The sequence below is a fragment of the Podarcis vaucheri genome (genome assembly GCF_965113315.1).
Source record: "Podarcis vaucheri genome assembly, chromosome: 2".
Classification (NCBI taxonomy): Eukaryota; Metazoa; Chordata; class Lepidosauria; order Squamata; family Lacertidae; genus Podarcis; species Podarcis vaucheri.
The window spans coordinates 40,677,724-40,697,752 of NC_138760.1; the positions used below are offsets into that span (position 1 = coordinate 40,677,724).

Here is a 20,029-nt window from a genome sequence, read left to right on the forward strand (position 1 = left end):
GAGTTGTAGTCCAAAAACAGCTGGCAACCCAAGACTGGGAACCAAGTTTGTGAACCAAGTTTGTCCAAGGTACTGGGCAGTCAGTATCAGGAAACATAGCAAAAAATAGTGGTCTTATTTAGCAGATATTCAAAGGATCTGACCTGATTTCAGCTTCTGGAGCATAGTCCCAGGAATGGCTGAGAGATGAGGGCAGCTGTCGCCAGGGGTGGACTTTTGATAACATGGTGCCCTGAGCGAGGACAACATTTGCCCCCTACTTTAATATTTCTTATTTTCACAATAATTCTTTTTGGTACAGTTGCATTTTTATGGATCTTCTCAGTAGGTGCCCGTACTAATATAGGTATATTATTATTATTATTATTATTATTATTATTATTATTATTATTATTATTTTGCTCCCCTTTGGTTCAGTACCTTGTGCAGGGGAGACACCCACACTGCCCTAAATCTGGCGCAGCTCTTACACAGTTCCTCAAATATGACCCAGTGTCTGGTGAAAATTATTATTGTCCAAAAGCACAGCAAGTGCTATTTTGGGTTAAGTAGAAGGTTAGCTAGGTCTACAAGAGAGCAAGATGGCTGCTACCAAGCATCCTCAAAGGAAGTCTTTATTTCCTCCTGTCTTCTCCCCTAAGGCCTTGTGCCTCTGAAGGCATTGCTTCATCCAGAGAAAGGAGCTTCCACCTACAATTTATTGCTATTAGGGGCACAGTACACATACAAATGTGTGTAATAAATCTTTCTATCTGACAAATAACTGGGGGTGGGGGGGAGGCTGCTTAATCCTTTCCCCACCAGCCATTTCCCTGCTGAACATAGTATCTCCCTCTCACCCCACTCACCAACTTCTTTCTCATGGACTCATATAATTTTAGGAGAGAAGAGACCCCTGTGGGGTTCCATATACAGGCAAATGGGCATGTAATTCGATGAAGCTGCATTTTAATGTTTTAATGTTGTACAGTATTTTAATCTTGTTTTTAAGCTGTATTTCAATCAATTGTTTTTATATTTGGTGTTAGTCGCCCTGAGCCCAGTCTTGGCTGGGGACATAGCTGTCAAGCATCCCTTATTTGGCGGGACAGTCCCTTATCCCAGGGCCATGTCCCGCTGCTGTGCCTTATTGATGATGTCCCTTAAATAAGCTACTGAAGGTAATGGGGCCCTTTCTATGTCCAGCTGTGCTTTGTCAACAACAAATTGTTGATGTTTTTGTGTGTTGAATATATGCTATATGGTAATTTATGGACCTAATAGGTATCTAAAGCCATTTGCATGCAACAAAATATGTATTTTATCAAAGTAATTGTTGATCCCTTGTTTTGGCTGCTGATCCCTTATTTTCGAGGCTGGTGGTCCCTTATTTTCAAATCTGTAAGTTGACAGCTATGGCTGGGGAGGGCGGGGTATAAATAAATTTCATTATTATTATTATTATTATTATTATTATTATTATTATTATTATTAACTCTACAGGTGAACACCAGCTAGAGGCTGGAGCAGAGAAAGGGACCTTCCCCTCCACAGCTCATCTGATACAAATCCCAGCCTCCGAAGGCTGTGTTTCCCTGATGAAACGCTCTAGTTTTCATTAGGAGCATTTAGCTCACCCTTAGTTGGCCTAGAAATGGGGGTCAATTGTGATGCAACAGTGCTCCTTGCCATTTGCTTTCTCCGTAAGGAAAAACTCTGGTGCAGATTTACCAGATCCTGCCCCTCTGAAAACACCCAGTGAGGAGGAAGTCACTTTGATGTATAAAAAGAAAGAGAGGGGAAAAGAAGGAATGAGACCCAAATGTTTATTTTGCAACTAGAGTATATGTATACCAGCAGGACAATGGTGTGGCAAATGGAAAGTTCTGATAGAGTTGAGATGAAAAACTGAACTTTCCATCTCAATAAAGATAGGACACGGTATTACCTCCTATCAATCTGAAAAATGCTGGGGCAATTGTCATCCATCTTTCACTTGGAATTGTTTGTGGGGTGGTGGGCAGGGGAGGTTGGATAAGAGATATCAGAAATTTGACCCTCACAGAACTGACAAAATGTGTTGTTTGCTCAATTGAAAGGAAGAGGTTGGAAAACAGGGTGGGCCATTATGTCTCCTAAACTCCAAGGAGCTGCCCTGAAGGACATGAACAGTAAAGAATTGCCCACAAATTCTAACTTTAGGGTTGCCATATTTCAAACTGTAAAAATCCAGACAGTTGTTGAGCTTTGTTTAGTTTTGCCCAAAGTGGTTGATGGTTGAGCTTTTGGGGCAAAACTGCTAAAGAAAAGAATGCCGTTTTTGAGCTATTTTTATTTTTAAAAAGGCACTGCCGACATCGGCTGCCGTACGTCCGGATTTTCCAGGACATCAGTGCCGATTTCCGCCTTGACAATACTGCTGACTGCAGTATTCTGGATATATCCGGCCAAATCTGGATCCTATAACTTAGAACTTTTCTGTTTTACAACAAAGGCAAATGTGTCCATTTCACTGTGAACTTAGTCATGCTGAGAAGGTTGGGCCATAGCAGAAAAACGGAGGAGGAGGAGGAGAGAGCTCTTAAATCATACGTAGCTTGGATATGGAATGCCTTTCAAGTTCTTGAGATAATGGGCAGCATTCAACTAAACAAGTTTGTGAGCAGAATGACTTTTCCTCATGGGAGGGTGGGACTTTCCCTCCCCCCCTCCCCCTGTGCAAACCATGCCATCTCCCAATCTGCTCTGGAGGATTGGAGGAAACCCCAGAACATATTTAGATGGAACTAGAGGGGGGAGGGGGGTACCCAGTCCATAGACTCATAGAGTTGGAAGGGTCATCTAGTCCAACCCCCTGCAGTGCAGGAATCTCACCCAACATGGGGCTCGAACCCATGATCCTGAAATTAAGAGTCTCGTGCTCTGTCAACTGAGCTACCACGCCTGGCCACTGTGCAAGCAAAAGTTGTTCTGCGACTTAGCAGTACGTTGAACATGACCCATTCAGTTCAGGAATGTCCCTCCTGTTGTATGCCTTGAAACACTGGGGGGGGGGGTAAGGCTCCTCCATCAGCAGAGGCCAGCAGAGGTGGCTAAGGCTGTGTGGAGGAGACATCTCCACCCCCATCCAAATCCCAGCTCTGGCACAGGTGATCAGAGGTTTGGATTGCTCTGCAAGAAAAGGGGTGCTTTTTTTTACAGACATTCCCATTTTCACTACGCCATGTCCCAGACTTGCTCAGCAAAGAGCCCCAGCAGGGCCAGTTCCAGAGGGCCAACTCAGGAGTCAGTGGGTCCTTTGCTGGCCTAGCTCAGCCACCTGTCCAGCATACAAGATGCTGTCTTTTGGGGGCTCCAGCGACTACCAGCGGTAACTTCCACCCACCTATTGGAGTCAGGGAAGCACAGATTCAGAGTCAGGGTTGTTTTGTAGTTAAAACCACAAACTGTGGGTGGCATTCAACATAAAGCCAAGTGGGCTATCTGTGTATGGAACAAGGTCTGCTCATACAACAAGACCTTTCCACTGTCTCCTTCCCCCAGGAGTGCTCTAGACCTGCTCTGGGGATTTCCCCAACCTGCCACCACAGATTTAGAGGTGCAAGGGGAAAGCCCTGTTGCATGAGTGAATCTCATTCCATGCACACAACCACTTAGTTGAGTCCCACTCAAGTAAGAGTAACCCTTAGTTAGTGGTAGTTAGTGGGTTACACTCAACTAACTTATAAAGTAACTCATAATGGACCCAATGAATTTAAGGGATCTAAGTTAGTCATAAGGGACACTGGTGGTGCTGTGGTCTGAACCACAGAGCCTAGGGTTTGCTGATTGGAAGGTTGGCAGTTCAAATCCCCACGATGGGGTGAGCTCCTGTTGCTCGCCCAGCTCCTGCCCACCTAGCAGTTCGAAAGCACGTCAAGTGCAAGTAGATAAATAGATACTGCTTCGGCAGGAAGGTAAACAGCATTTCCATACTGTCAGAGCTGCCCAAGGTCCCAGCTCACAAAGGACCAACGCCACTTCGTTGCTATATACAAAAGTCTTTATTGAAGTTCATTTCCGTTTTAACAGCCGCAGCGTGCAGCTCTACGTCTGAAACTCTAGACCGCCGAAGCTCCGTCTGAGTCTCCTCCCCCCAGACACCAGTTTAAGACCCTAGCCTTGCTCCACCTCTTTCTCTGCTCTTTCCTCCTCTGGGTCCGCCTGCCAGCTGGGGTCTCGCCCTTCCTAGACTCTTCTGACGCTGAATCCCCTGATTCTTCCCCCTGCCTCCGGCGGGCTTTAGGACCTGGTTCCCAATCCGAGCTTTCTGCCGTCCCGCACACCTGTACATTTGAACTTGGCGCGCGCGCCCAGCCGGCTACCTTCCTCCTGACCGTTACACTGCTCCTGTCACTGCTTCCCCCTTCGGGGAGGCTAGCTGGACTTGACCTCCCCTCCGTTCCCCCACTCTCCGATTGAGCGTGGTCAGTCTCGACTCATCTTCTCTCCCTGCTGGAGGAGACGCTGGCCCTGACACCTGGGACTCTTCCCCCCCACTACGCTCTGGTGGGGAAGCTGGTCCTGATTTCCAGCTGCTGCTTTGGGAGTCCCCCCTGGCCCCCCTTGCCCTGACCATCAGCGCCTCCTTCTGGGAATCTTCTGATTCGCTGGAGAGACTCATGAAATCTCTCGGGTCACTGCTATACCCCCCTACGCTGCCCTCCGATTCTTCCCCTTCGCTCTCCATTTCCTCTCTCCCCTGTGCCTCTGTTCCTGAGGCCCTGACACATACGCTGCTCAGGTTCGCCAGAAGTGGCTTAGTCATGCTGGCCACATGATCCGGAAGCTGTCTGCGGACAAACCACCAGCTCTCTCGGCCTATAGAGCAAGATGAGCGCACAACCCCAGAGTTGTTTGCAACTGGACCTAACGGTCAGGGGTACCTTTACCTTTACCTTTTTAAGCTAGTCATGGTGATTAATTTTAATGAGTCTTTTTTCTTTTTTCTAATTTTTAATTTATATTTTTCAAGCTTATACAGTTCACTAATTTTACAATCATTTTGATATTTCAAAGCTTGACTTCCTTCCCCCTCCTTCTGTGGTTCCTTAATTTAAATATCTTCTACATATCCAAATTAACTTAATTTGCTCATTTATTCATCTTCTTTAAATATATACTCTTATGAAGCTGCAGGTTATTACAATAATCCTGCCAATGTTCTTATCCGTTTACAATTTACAGTCAAACTCATGTTGCGTCCACTTCAGGTTATGTGTTTTCGTGTTGAGTACAGGAACGGGTTACTTCCGGGTTTTGCCACTCGCGCATGCGCAGAAGCACTAAATCGCACTGTGCACGTATGCAGAAGCGCTAAATCGCGCCACGTGTGTGTGTAGATGCAGCGATTTGCCTCGCGTCAGTTCCGTGTTATGGACGGGCCTCTGGAACAGATTCCGTCTGTAACACGAGATTCCACCGAACAGTTGTACCTCAGGTTACAAACACTTCGGGTTAGAAACTCTGCTAGCCCGGAAGTAGTACCTCAGGTTGCGAACTTTGCCCCAGGATGAGAACAGAAAACGCGCACCAGTGGCGCGGCAGCAGTGGGAGCCCCATTAGCAAAAGCACGCCTCAGGTTAAGAACGGTTTCGGGTTAAGAACGGACCTCCGGAACCAATTAAGTTCGTAACCTGAGGTACCACTGTATCTGTAAATATTCAATAAACCATTTCCATTCTTTTATTTTTAAAAAAGTTATCTTGATGAGTTTATTCCGAGAAAACATTTGTTCAAAACAACCCCTATGCGCTGGCCACCCCTAACTCAAAGCTAAACTATGACCCTACTGGGTGAAGTTAAGGAATTCACTATGTCTCACCTCCTGCAAGTATAATATGGAGATAGTCCTGGCCAACCCCCGTAGAGCTTTAAAGATTATTGATGTATACAAAACACTTTATGGACTACATTTGGTATGGGGAACTTTTGGCTCTCTGGATGTAGCTGAACTACAACTCCCATCAGCCCCAGAAAGTATGGCAATAATGATGGGAGTTGTAGTTCAGCAACATCCAGACGGCCAAAGATTCCCCACACCACAGGTAGTCCATAAAGTGTTTCATATGGTCATTCTAACCAAAAGATACACAACTAGACCTGAAATTCATAGAACACACTGCTACATTCAAAACTATTGAATGCAAAGTGAAAATACAAAAAGGAGGGAGGGTCTCACACTCAGATCTATGGGTAGTTGCGAGTGCCCTGTGAAACTTCACCCTTCTCCTTTCAAACATGAATGGGTGGACAGTATAAAGTAAAAGCTGAACTTCAGGATGAAATGAAGTGTGGAGCCTAAAGCAAGTTTTCTTTTGATGCTTGCTGAATGGTTTCGGCTATCTGGTATCTGAGTTTTGGGTCCCAACCCATTCCGAGAGAATCATCCCTTCTGAGCCCCTCATCCATCTCTTAAGCAGTAATGAAAGCAGATGACATCTGTATCTAGGAGCCCATGAACTGTAGGGCAAGTCCTTTAAGCTTAGTGAGCTTAATGTGGGTGAACCGTCTTGCAGGCACTTCACAACATAGACTTCGTCAAGCTGGCGCCCAGCAGACGCTCTGAACTACAACTCCCATCAGCTGGCTGGGCCTGAGGGGAGTTATAGTCCAAAACATCTGCAGGGCGCCAGCTTGACAAAGACTGCCGTAACATCTTTCCAGCTCTCTGTACTTGTCTACTCCAACTTTCACATCACTGCTCTTAGCATAGATTACACAGCTTCACCAGCTTACAAATTCAGGGCTTTAGTCTGCCAGGAGCATAGTAGGAAGGCTCCTAAGCAAAGGTAAGGGCAGTACATGTTCCCTGGGATCTGCAACTCATCACGGGACATGAAATGAACGCACAATCTGAGCTGTACTTTGCTCTCTTGTCCATGTGTGTGTGTGTGTGTGTGTGGACAACAGCACCCTGCATGTCAACAAACAAGACAGGACACGCTGCAACCATGCACAGCACCCATCTTCAAACTTGAAGCTACCTAGTGGCACCCTCTTAAGAACCCTGCATTCGCCTGCTTGGTCTTCCTGGCCCCACTGTGTGGGAATGTGCGCTCATGGCTAGGAACTCTTGAACGCACAAGCGTCTGGAAGCCTCAACTCTCTGCTTCCCATGCATTACTCACTCCGCTGAACTTAATTAGCATGCCTGGCCTGCTTTTTATTCCTAGCCTTTTGGGAGCTGGGAGTACAATACCCTTCTTCTCTCCCAACACTTGCCTGCCCTTCCTCGCTCTCCAGGAGAGAGGTAGCCTTGTCGCTGTGTGCTTTGTTTCTGCACGCATATCTGCCCGCGCCTCGGAGGGCGTGTGTTCCATTGTAAAGCAACATGTGCAGTCATATCTCCGAAAGCAAGCTTTGAGGTTCTTCCAGGTTTAAAACTCCCCCTCGCTTTAAAAATAAACGAACTTGCACGATGTTTTTAGATACAGCTGCGGTTTGGGTCGCAACCCCATCGGAGCAAAATAAAGCACACAAGAACAAAAGAATATTAAGCAAGAGTCTTCGATTCCGAGGCTGGGCACACACACACCATACCCTAAAAGCACATTTCTCCCCCCACCCCAACCCAAAGAATGGGAACTGTAGCTTGTTTAAGGGTATTGGGAACTATCGCCCTGCGAGATGTAAACTACAGTTCCCATTATTATTTTTTCGGGAGCAACGAAAACGCGCTTGGGATGTGCTTAAAAAGTGCGGTGCGCACACCGCTCTTTCCTGTTCTGTTTCCAACACGATTGCCAGGTTCCCCTGGTTTTGATTTTTTGGGGGATTGCGCCTTTGCCCCAAACACCCTCGCACAACACACAAGGGATGCCCCCTCATTTCTGAGCAGCCAGCTGCCCCCTAAGCATGCTAGGCAGGGCTGTGTTTTTCTCCCGCGACGCTGCTTTTGGGAACATTTCTCTCCCCCCCCCACTGCGCCCCGCCCTCCTGACTTACCTGGATGAATCCGTCGTGGTGTAGTAGTGCCCGTAAAAGATGACCGAGAACGTTATCCCTATCAGGAACAAAAGGCAGAGCCTCTTCCACCGGGCAGACCCCATCCAGGCAAGTTTGGAGCACGCCAGCAGTAGCAGGAGGAGGAGGAGGAAGAAGAAGCCTTCCTCCAAAAAAGGCTGGCCTCCCGATGCGCGCTATCCTAGGCGCTGCCAAATGAAATCAGAGCCACCTTCGCTTCCCAAGCGATGCCGCCCTCCCTTTCAAAAAGCAAGAGGGGAGAGGGGAGTGGGGAACTCCACAGTGGCTCTTTCAAGCTCTTTTGAAAAGTTCCCGAGTTGCTCTCCTGCCTGACTTTGTCCTCTTGAGCCCAGCTGGAAGAGGTCCCCCAGGGCTTTGGGTATTGTGCGGCGCGTAATAAAGACCTCCTTCTCTCTCTCGCGTCTCCTCCCTCTCCCTGCCCTTCCATCTGTTGATATGTGCCAATGCACCTTCCCAGGATAGCTAACTTAAGCAGAGGGAGAGAGGCTGTGTAAAATGGGGGGGGCGGGGGGGAGAGACAGGGTACTTCTTCCCTAACTGGTTTAGACTCGCTCGCTGGTGGAGGGGGCGACGGCAGGCGCGAGTTCCTACTCCTAAAGCAGCTACTAATTCTCAGCTGGAGATTAAACATTTACTCGGGCAGGAAAGGAGCATGCTTGGAAGCTGGTCGTTCTTTAGCCTTGACCCGCGAACGTGGTTTATTTTGTTTTCTTTCTCTTTTGGGGGGAGCAGGGAGAGGGTGGTGGAATTCATAAACGCTTATTTCAGATGAAACAGGAGCTTTGACGCACCCACGGAATCGCGCGTGCGCACCCCCATTTCGAAATGTGAGAGGTTTCGGGCGGGGTTGGCGAGGGGTTGTTAGCGCTGATCTAAATCCGGAGTTACTCCTGCTGTGTTGTTGGGTAAACAGAAGAGCCCTGGAAGAGCTGCTGGGCTAAGTAAAGACCCGCCCACCCTCGCTGAAGAATGTATGGAAAAGACCCACGTCCGGTCCCCTCCCCTCCAACCATTGCAGGTACTACTCACAGAATTTCCATGGAGATTTGTCTCTCCTCTACCTTGCCCTGAAGAAATCAGACCCCTGTCCCCCACCCCTTGCAACTTCACTGGGCGAAGGCCAGCTCCAGAGGGTGACCAGGTTGGGCATTTTCCAAGGCCCCAAGACCAACTTTGCACAGAGAATGGGCAAAGTTTGTGTGTCTTGGGCAGTTTGTATGTCTTGCCTTCTCCATGGGGTGCTGTACCTGAGGAGGGGCCCCAAATCCATGAATGCCTGATGAATTTGCATGCGTGAGAATTTGCGTGTCTTCTCCATAATATAATACAGAAGGTTCGTCCCTGAGATCACTGAACAAGACAAAGGCAAGGGACTTGTTTTCTTTATCTTTCTCTACCTACGTCCACTGAGTCCACACTGTACCTTCAAAGCACACTCAGTGCACATTTAAATCTCATTCCTCATCCTGAGAACTGTAGTTTGCCAAGGGTACTGGGTATTGTAGCTCTGTGAGGGGAAACTAGGATGTCCCAGGATTCTTTGGGGGAAGTCAGAGCCTAGGGCTTGCCGATCAGAAGGTCAGCAGTTCGAATCCCCGCAACAGAGTGAGCTCCCGTTGCTCAGTCCCTGCTCCTGCCAACCTAGCACACACATTTCCCCTTACTTTTTAGGAGGGAAAAAATGAGTCTTATAGAGCAAAAAATACAGTATTTGCTTTCTGGTAAGCTTGAGTCCTAGCAATGCACTAAATAATCACCGGCTGAATTCTAAATAAACATTAAGAAATGACTTGCAGTTAATGCAATGATGGTGCAGCTAAGGTCTGAATCTGCCTCTGTGCAGCCATCCTATTCATGTGCTCACAATCAACATGACGCTTTGTCTTACACACATTCACACCTAAAAACCTACTTGTGGAATTGCAAATGAAAACCCTGGCAGCTTCCTAAATCCCTGTCAGTGGAGTTAGGTTAGCAAAAATAGCCTCCCATAGAGTAGTACCTCGGTTTACGAAATTAATCCGTTCTGGAGTCCATTCTTAAACTGAAACCATTCTTAAACTGAGGTGTGCTTTCCCTTATGAGGCCTCCCGCCACTGGTGCCCTTCCACCGTTCGGCTTCCATTCTTAGACCGAGGTAAAGTTCGCAAACCGGGACACTACTTCTGGTTTTGCGGAGTTTGTAACCCAATAGTTCGTAAACAGGGCTGTTCTTAAACCGAGGTACCACTGTATTCAACTTCCCAATAGCTTCATTCACGTTTACTCCCACTTATGTCAAAATGGAGAGGTTTGCAGACATGATGCAGAATCGTGTTTCTTACCACATTGATGTTGTCACACAAACTTGCTCTGAAAATACAAAGGACTGGATTAGCCATCAAACTAAATGATGCTGTTGTGTAGGAGGTGTGTATGCGTGTGTGTGAGAGAGAGAGAGAAAAAGAGGCATTGTTTGTTTGTTTATTTCATAAAAATTATATGTCGCTTTATTGTAGAAAAACCCCTCAAAGTGGTTTTCCAAAAAAAGGATAAAACAACAAAATTATCACTAACATTTTTTACAGCATTAATTTAAAACATAAAAAAGTTACAACAATAGACTGAAACTAAAGAAAATTCAAATCAGCTTTCCAAACATCTGGGTAGGCTTGTCTAAACCATAATGTTTTTAGCAGGCACCGAAAATAATACAGCAGAGCAGGATCTGAATCCAGACCATCCACTGGTGTTGTATGAACTACCAACACTACTGGGATGTAAAAGAAAGTGCTTGCATGTGACAGGACGTGTTCAGGTTCCAAACCTAACTGAAATCCCATTTTTGGGCTTTCATAAATGCCACTGTCTGCCAGTGGCACAGTGTCCCAGTTTAGCACTATTAGCATTCTTCCATACAGAAGGAACACTTTGTATGAAGGACAGAAACTCAACAAATGCTGCTTTCTCCCACTACATCTAATCCAATTTCTTGCATATGGCAAGAATGTTCTTCAACCAGGCATTGACTTGTCCATGATCCTGACTACAACAGTCCATTTCCTGCTAGTGGCGCCTGTCCTGTGGAACGCCCTCACATCAGATGTCAAGGCGATAAATAACTATATAACTTTTATTTTTATTTTTTTATAATAATATTTATTGAAACACAAAAAATTTTGAATTACACAGAAAAAAACAACATTACAAAAAAGAGAGAAAAAAGACAAAAACACAAAAAGAAAAAGAGGAAATAAAACCATCACTTTCAAATTTCCGTTACCTTCTTTCCATGACCTCCTCCTCCTCCTCCCATCTCTTGTATCTTAATTAATAATTGTAACAGCAAATCCTTTCCATAATTCATAATATTTTATCATTACGTTGCCTTACTCTCTTATCATCTTGTCTTATACTTCTCATACTTCTCATAACCGTTACCCTTTTGCCAAATTCTTTACACATTTTTACAAGAGCCAAGTAATTTCATCTCAACCTTTTCCCAAAATTCATAAAACATTTCTAGTAGTAATAATATAAAAAAGATACAATAAAATAAAGGCAATCCAATCTTCTTCCAGCGTCCCCTCCCCCCGGTCCCGGGATTGTCAGTCTTTCTTTTGTCCCATTAGTCTGGCACATTAACCTGGTGCTCTTATGTCCGAGGCCTTTAAATCTCTTCCATGTCCCTTTCGCAGCTCTTCTTCATATTTTCCTTTCACTCGCGGGAACTCCAGCTTAATAGAGTTTTTGACCCTTTTCAGCAAATCAGCCCTTTTCTCACAGTCCAGACTAAGCTCCATGTGATGTTTAGTAACATATTTCAAATTTTCCCCAAAACTGAGAGTCCCAACAACTCCAAACCTCTGGTGGCCCATTACCAGGCTCGGAAAGTCCAACCATCCCTGCAAAGGAGGGTCAATCCAACCCCCCATTTCCAGTTCAATCCAAACTTTATCTTTCCAAATCTGGTTTTTTCCAAGTTCATTTATAAGATCCAAAAGCTCATTTTCCTGCTGGGCCAAAAGTCCCTTCATTCCTGGTGTCCCAGATTCAGCAAGGTCCTCTTCTTTCAGTTGTTCTGTCATGGCACGCTCCTGTTTTGGTTCCTCGGTGGGCTCCATATGATTTCCCACTACTTGTTCAAAGTTTCTGGCCGCATTAGTCATAAAGTCCATCTTCTGACTTAACTGATCCAATAGGGCACTTATTTTACAGAAAGCACCCAACAGTGCTTCTGAAGGCATTGTCTTACAAGGTCACAGAATTCTTTCCCACAGTTGTAATCAGTAATAGCCGCAAGTTCCCAGGATTTAGTTACAATTTCATAGTTCCCCTCTTGGGGGGAAAACTTCAGATTGTCCTTTTCCTTGGAAACAATGGCAACAGAGTTTCTTCTTTAAGATATTTTGTCCATATTTGTTCTTTTTTAAAAGACGAAAGAAAACAATGGAATCACAATATTTCCCTCCTTTTAACTAACTGTCAAAGCATTTGTTTCTGGTCAATGAGCTTCAATCATCAAATCTGACACCCCGCTCCAGGGTCAGGACAGTGGAAAATTACTTTACTTTAACTTTCTTTCCGCAGGTTTAAACAACTCAGTAAACATCCCCCTTCTTCTCCTGCTTCCGAAGGGGGGTTACACAATTTGGAATGATGAGAGACGATCCTTTAAAAGTGATTTTTAAGGCTCTAGTTTACGTTGTCTTTGCTTTGTTATAACTACAAAAGAATGGAAGGGTGACTGCCTGTTTAGCCCTTTCTGTTTCAGTACCAAATTAAGGTAAATTTTAGAGTCCAAGTTCCTTTTATTTCGCCAATTCTTGTTTAAAATCCAGATAGTTAGCGTTCTAGTACTCACAGTTAGTTATTTTCCGTGCCAAATTGTCCCAGGGAAAAGGCAGCGCTCTCCGGCAATGGCTGTGCGGCTTCGCTCCGCAGAAAAAGCAATCAACTCACAGCACCGCGCCACTTCCCCCTCTTCACTTTGGAGCCCGTTTCTGGGTTCCTTAGTGGGTTGGGGGGCGCTAAAGGTGCCCGCCGAGTCCCACGGTCACAGGCTTCATCCGCCTGTGATTTTCAGAAGGGTCCCCGCTACGCCGCAGCGGAAAAGACTCGTTTCATGCAGAGCTTGTCCCTCCAGTTCAGAGGGAGTCCGCCATCGCCGGAGGCGCCACCCCGGAAGCTAAATAACTATATAACTTTTAGAAGACTTCGGAAGGCAGCCCTGTATAGGGAAGCTTTTAATATTTGATGTTTTATTATGTTTTTATGTGTGTTGGAAGCTGTCCAGAGTGGCTGGGGCAACCCAGTCAGATGGGTGGGGTACAAATAATAAAATTATTATTATTATTATTATTAGCATAGGAGGTGCACTGCAGAAAGCTGTTTAACTGGGCAGATAGCTTAAGAAAGACAGGGATTTTCAAGCTGGATACCTGTGTTTCCTTGTAAGCTCATAAAAGGATCTTCAAGAGCAGTAATGGCAGTTTAGGTTCCACAAAGAAATAAAACACATTGTGATTCCTGTTTGAGGTTTGAGGGGTCATTCTGAATCCCTCCGAAACCTGTGACCCTGTATCTATTTAAGGGGAAACCAGCCAAACCCATTCCTTTGTTTGGGTAATAGCTTGAGCTAGCCATTTACATATCCAAAGAGGTTGCCCTGTTGCCATAGAGACAAATGGGTGGCCTTTCCCCAGCTTACCTGGCTGGCTGGCACATCATCCTAGGATGCAGAACACTAGGCCAAGGGGTCTGTGCATGAGTAAGTTTGGGCTGATGCTGGAAGCTGGAGGCACAGGCTTGTCTTTCTCTGTACTGGATCCAAAGTTTGGGGCTCCCCAGGAAATCTAGTGTTAATGCTGCGATCCCCTTCATCTTTAACTCAGGTTGTATATATGTGTACAGAAAACTGTATAACCTAAAGACACCACAGTCTCTTCATTTCAAGGAAACCAAACCCTGGGTAAGTACTGGAACTGCTCGAGTCTCTCACCGCTCGTGTATTGGGGTGCATGAGGCAGCATGACTATTACTGCATGGACATGCTATGTGATCTGATGGTGAATTTGGGGCGACCCAATGCAAAAATCCTGAGGATCCAGAGCCTAAGAGAGTGGAACTTTACCATAGGCGCCGACTCCATGGGGCTTGAGGGGGCCCGAGCCCCCTCAAAAATTCGTTTGGGGGGGCTCTGCCCCCCCAACAATCTCCAGCGCCCCTCCAGCAGAGCGCCATCGCCGCCCCTCCCCCAGCCCAAAATGCACAGGGTCGGGCTGCCTGCATGCCTCCTGCCCTCCCTCCCGAGCAAAAGCTCCACCTAATTTCCTTTGGAGCTGATTAATAGGCGCAGCACGCTCTCCCCTATTCGCTCACGCGGAGGCGGCGCCACTTTATTTGCATATTCATGAGCTTATTTATTATTCATGAGCTTTCCCGGGCCCCCCCAATATTTTTTATAAGTCCGCGTCCCTGAACTTTACATGGAGCAATGCCATTATCTAAGAGAGACCGCATCCCTTCGTCTCTCTCTGTGAATATTGAATAAACTACTTGGTAAGAACTCTTCTTGTTTTTCTGCTTCTTGACATCCCACTCCCCTGAAGTCTTGACACCTACCATCTCAAGTCTCTGGAGAAGCTTACATCATCACAGTGGGCCCTGAGAATGGGAGGATATTATTATTGTTATTGCAGTTCCCTCTTCTGCACTCTGTACTGGCCACTGCCTTAGACAGCATGGTCAGGGATGGTGAGAGCTGCAGTTCACCAACATCTGGAGGACCCTAGGTTTCCCTCTCTAGCTGTAAAAAGCCTCCAGACACATTTATGGACATTTTTAGAACAGGACACATTTCTTCTCCATCTCTAGCAATGTAGTCCTGGCAAGAGAACCCTCCAGCACTTGCCAATATAGTGGAGCACGCTGACCGTGTCCTTCCATGTTTCTGCTTGAAATTAGATTGTCCAAGTGAGATGACATTGTGCCATGTAGATTCAGGAAACATGAAGGCAAGAGGCAGTAATGAGATGATGGAGGCAGGTAATTAAATTTGTTCCGCTAGAAGCCGGGGTGTGTGTGGATTTAACCACACGCCTGCTGTGCTGACTTGATCAAACATCCTGAAATTGGTCCTAGGAGGCTGGTTTGGTGTGTTTTTTTAAAAGAGGAGTGCAGTGGTTTCCAGCATTTCATGGCTATCAACTCTCCGCCCTTGGCTTTGGACATGGCCTCAGGAAGTAACTAACCCTTGGGTACAATGGATGATCAGACAAGCCTCCTCTTTGTTAATACTTCTAGGCTAAGATGATGCGTTTCAATGAGGCACATGCAAAGGTAAAATCCAGAAGCCCTGGCTTGTAAGAGTGAATTTGTCGATTACAGTCTCGAAGGAAGGCGAGATTAAGACAGCCAACAAATATAAATATATTTTTGGAATCGGCGCCCAGGGATTGAAAAAGCAAGCAAGCAAGCAAACAAAAATTCAATATCGCTTGGCTGTGGATGACAAGCTGCTCTGGTGAGGAGTTAAGGTCTCGTACAATGTGTGCCTGAAGGTGATCCTTAAGAGACCGACTTCAATAGTCTAGCAAGAAAGGTCCACAGTATACGTTTATAGCACACCCAGCACACATTTAAAGCACGTGGCTTTCCTCTCCCCCTCCCCTGTAGTTTGAAGGGTTCTCCTGGGAACTGTAGCTCTGTGAGAGGGAAAACTACAGATCCATGATTCTTTGAGCGGGAAACTCATATGCTTTAAGTATGCATTGGAAGTGCTTTAAGTTCAAGAAGTGGATCTGCTGCATGTTTGCAAGTAGCCTTCTGCACACGTTGCTGATACTTTATTAAATTAGTAGGATCTATGTGCAGCTTCATCTGAAAACAATGTCCTGAGGTTTGCATTAAATAGTATAAAATATTTGTTAAAAATAGCAGTGAAAACTGACTTTAAAAAATTGATGGGGTTTTTATCTGGATGCCTGACATCCCTGCCAATATTGAGGCCACAATGGAGTCTCATAAGCTTTCAGCCTCACCGGACGGCCTACTTGTACACCCAGCCTTTTGACGGAATCTGTGTCACTGTCCTTTGTTATTTGAAGGGGGTATGTGCCAGTGTGGTGTAGTGGTTAAGAGCGGTAGTCACGTAATCTGGGTAACCGGGTTCGCGTCTCCGCTCCTCCACATGCAGCTGCTGGGTGACCTTGGGCCAGTCACACTTCCTGAAGTCTCTCAGCCCCACTCACCTCACAGAGTGTTTGTTGTGGGGGAGGAAGGGAAAGGAGATTGTTAGCCGCTTTGAGACTCCTTAAAGGGAGTGAAAGGCGGGATATCAAATCCAAACTCTTCTTCTTCTTCTTCTTCCTGTCGTCCTGTTTCAATGTGTACTGCTAGAACGTGCTTTTTTATATATTGTGTTTTATGGGTACCATATCCTGCTTCCGGGTTATTTCCTAATGAAAAGTGGGCAACAACTTTTATATATAAATAATACCCTCAGCTCAGTTTGCAGCTGCCCCCTTATAAGCTGTAATTTGCAGCACACCCTGGGGCCAAGTCCAGCACCTCGGAGCCCTCTGCCAAAGCACCACCCTGGCACCTTTGCCAAGCAAGCATGGGCCACCACCCCCAGAACGGGCACCCCAGCTACCTGGTACTGAGAGTGGGCAGCTGCAGGAACAAATGGCCGAGAGAGACTGCCATAGCTGCCCAGCCCAGCATTGAGCCCTTGAAAGGAAATAAAAAACACACGCCATATGCTGGCAGGGGGTGTAATCAGTATACTCATCCCTGCTAAGCTTACAGGGGTGGGGGACATGTTTTCGGGAGGCAGGCACAGGCTCTGGCACAGCTTTTTGTTTTTCCTTTTAAGGATTCAGCTCCGAAAAAGGAGTTCCAGGTCAGGCAGCTGCAGTGATGACCATCTTGGCTCCCCCACGATGCCTTGGGGGGCCCAGAAGCTTTGGGTGGCTGGGTGTGATGTGTTGGTTTTTGTCTTTTGGGTAATAGGAAGAAAACCACTCGGTAAAATAAAAGAAGAACTCCCTGGATGCTTAGATGGAGGTTTGGAGAAAGTACTCTTTGGTGAGAGAGAACTCCAGCAAAGATTTAAAATCACAAAAATACAGCAAAACAAAGTGTGGAAATCTAGACTGCTGGACCTTTACAATAACCCCTTCTAAGTTTCTTCCAAAGCTCCCCACTTTTAGACCATAGAAAGAGACCAAACATTTTGTAAGTTAAAAATGGTTTACTTACAAACTCTTCCAAAGTCAGATTCATGTGCTTTTCCACATGGCAGCAAGAAAAGATAGGCAGTATAACTTAAGCTCCCAAAATGGCAAATGTTTCTAAATTATTTGTCTAGGAACACAAAGATTGCTTGCTTAAGCCCCACGCTCTAAGCTTGGAGCATGCAGCTATGTCCTCCTTACGGGAAGGGTTCACATGGTGAAAGAAGAAGAACAAGAGAGTTTGGTAACCCTTCCTTCCAAGATGATGGGGAATGACCTAGCTAAGCCTGGCAGGACTGCTTACTCTATGGTCTTAACCCCTTCATGCATTTTATTATGTTTTTATATTTTGCTGGAAGCTGCCCAGAGTGGCTGGGGAAACCCAGCCAGATGGGCAGGATATACATAATTAAATTATGATGATGGTGGTGGTGATTCATTAGAGTTAAGCATGCTTGTTATATGAGGCTGGATATCCCGCAGGATGGTTCCCCGCCTGATACTTCTCCTTTCAGCTTATGTCTGAAAACCAATCAATCCTGGAGCAGCCCCAGTATGCCCTTTGAGGCCCATGGGTCATTGCCTTTGCCCCACTATGCTGCGTGCTGACATCTGTCCCGTTCTGGGGAAGGGGAGTCTTCTCAGGCACTGAACTGCCCCACCCACCTAAATTAACCATTGGGGCCTTATAGGAGAGACTATAAGGGACGCGGGTGGCGCTCTGGGTTAAACCACAGAGCCTAGGACTTGCCGATCAGAAGGTTGGCGGTTCGAATCCCCGCGACAGGGTGAGCTCCCGTTGCTCGGTCCCTGCTCCTGCCAACCTAGCAGTTCGAAAGCACATCAAGTGCAAGTAGATAAATAGGTAAATGGCGGGAAGGTAAACGGCGTTTCTGTGCGCTGCTCTGGTTCGCCAGAAGCGGCTTAGTCATGCTGGCCACATGAGCTGTACGCTCATCCAGAAGCTGTACACCGGCTCCCTCGGCCAATAAAGTGAGATGAGAACCGCAACTCCAGAGTCGTCCGTGACTGGACCTAATGGTCAGGGGTCCCTTTACCTTTACCTATAAGAGACTTTCTGTATAGGCTTTGCCTGAGCAATCGTCTTTCTACCTCTGGAGTATTTCTGGGTCGTTGGCAACCAACTTCTCTCACTGTTGCCTGTAGCTCACTTAGCCCTGATAATTGCAGTGCTCATCCAAGCCCATTGACCTGGCTTTCAGGCATATTTTTATTAGGAAGGTGCACACCCACACCTGTGTCAACCAGTTGCCACATCCACAGCTTTACTGAGGCTGTTAACACTTAGTATAGCTTTTCATCAAAGGCTGGATCTTCGTTTGCACCCAGAGCAGAAAATCCAAGCATGAGAAGTATACATCTCCCCATAAAGATCCTCGAGATGGTCTACAAAGTCTGTCATCCATCAACCCTGCCAAAGAACATAGAGCATATGGCATTCTGGGAATCTGCAGCATATGGGCAGAGTAGATAGCATATGTCTCAGGAGACTTCACAAAATCCTTCCACCGTGAGCACAATATGCTTAGGAACAAAAGCAAATGTGCATATTTCTACTGTGGTACATGTCAAACTTTAGATGCCCATGGATTTAGGAGGAGGACCAGGAAAGAGCAAACTTGGGGGTGAGCTTATGGGAAGGAAGAAGCAATCCTGATGTGCGATTCAAAGCAGAATTCAGAAACATTGGAACATGGAAAGTTGCCCTGAAACTCAGCCAAACTCAGCCACTGGCAGCATCTCTCTAGGGTTTGAGACAGGAGTTTTTCAGCGATCACTTCTTTTCATAAGAACTGCTGGAAGGCTGGAGTCAAAGACAGTTGGGGAGCTCAAGTAGCTTCAAGTGCATTCAGGCGTAATGACTGAGGAACAATTCCTAACAGCTCCTTGGTGATGGAAGAATCTCTCCAACCCTCAGAGAGGCCATATTTGAGTCAATCTACCTCAGGCACTAAGGGGCTAAACCACAGAGCCTAGGACTTGCCGATCAGAAGGTCGGCAGTTCGAATCCCTGCAACGGGGTGAGCTCCTGTTGCTCGGTTCCTGCTCATGCCAACCTAGCAGTTCGAAAGCATGTCAAAGTGCAAGTAGATAAATAGGTACCACTCCGGTGGGAAGGTAAACAGCGTTTCTGGGCACTGCTCTGGTTTGCCAGAAGTCGCTTAGTCATGCTGGCCACATGAGCTGTACGCCAGCTCCCTCGGCCAGTGAAGCGAGATGAGCGCCACAACCCCAGAGTCGGTCACGACTGGACCTAAAGGTCAGGGGTCCCTTTACCTTTACCTTACTTCAGGCACTCACTTTCATATGCGCTTTCAAATGGCTACACTAGTTTCCTCTTCTTTTATTATGTGGCATGGGGAAAACAGCAAGGGACTCAATGAGAGAGAGAGAGCACAAACCATCCCCCTTTGTCTTGCTTTGTTATTGTAATGATATTGAAAGCAGACTGGATGTGCTAAATTAGGGATCACCAACCTTTCTGGTTCAAGGAGCAGAAGACCAGAGCATTGGCTGAGTGGCACAGGGCTTCCTCTTCCTGTTCTGATTCCCTCCTGATTCCCTAATGCACTCCGGAGAAAATATTTGCATATGAACAGCGCCTGGGTATTCTGCTTTCCATTGCAGCACAAGTCAGATTGGATCACACACACACTCCCACACTTACAGTGTGACTGACAACTGTATGAAAGATGCTACACCATATCTCAGATTGTGGCACTTATGCAACATCACATATTGCAATGCTATTTTGTGAAAAGAGTGCATGAAAAATAATAATCTAT

General features: G+C 46.3%; 1 protein-coding gene across 1 annotated transcript in view; it reads right to left on the bottom strand.

Moving 5' to 3' along the window:
• ST6GALNAC2 (ST6 N-acetylgalactosaminide alpha-2,6-sialyltransferase 2) overlaps nt 1-8,468 on the bottom strand; it is a 42,265-nt gene extending 33,797 nt beyond the window's left edge. The window contains exon 1 of the mRNA XM_082204306.1: nt 7,966-8,468. Coding sequence (XP_082060432.1) covers nt 7,966-8,069 — 104 coding nt within the window. The 5' untranslated portion in view covers nt 8,070-8,468. The remainder of the gene's footprint in view (nt 1-7,965) is intronic.
• Nucleotides 8,469-20,029: the final 11,561 nt, after the last annotated feature.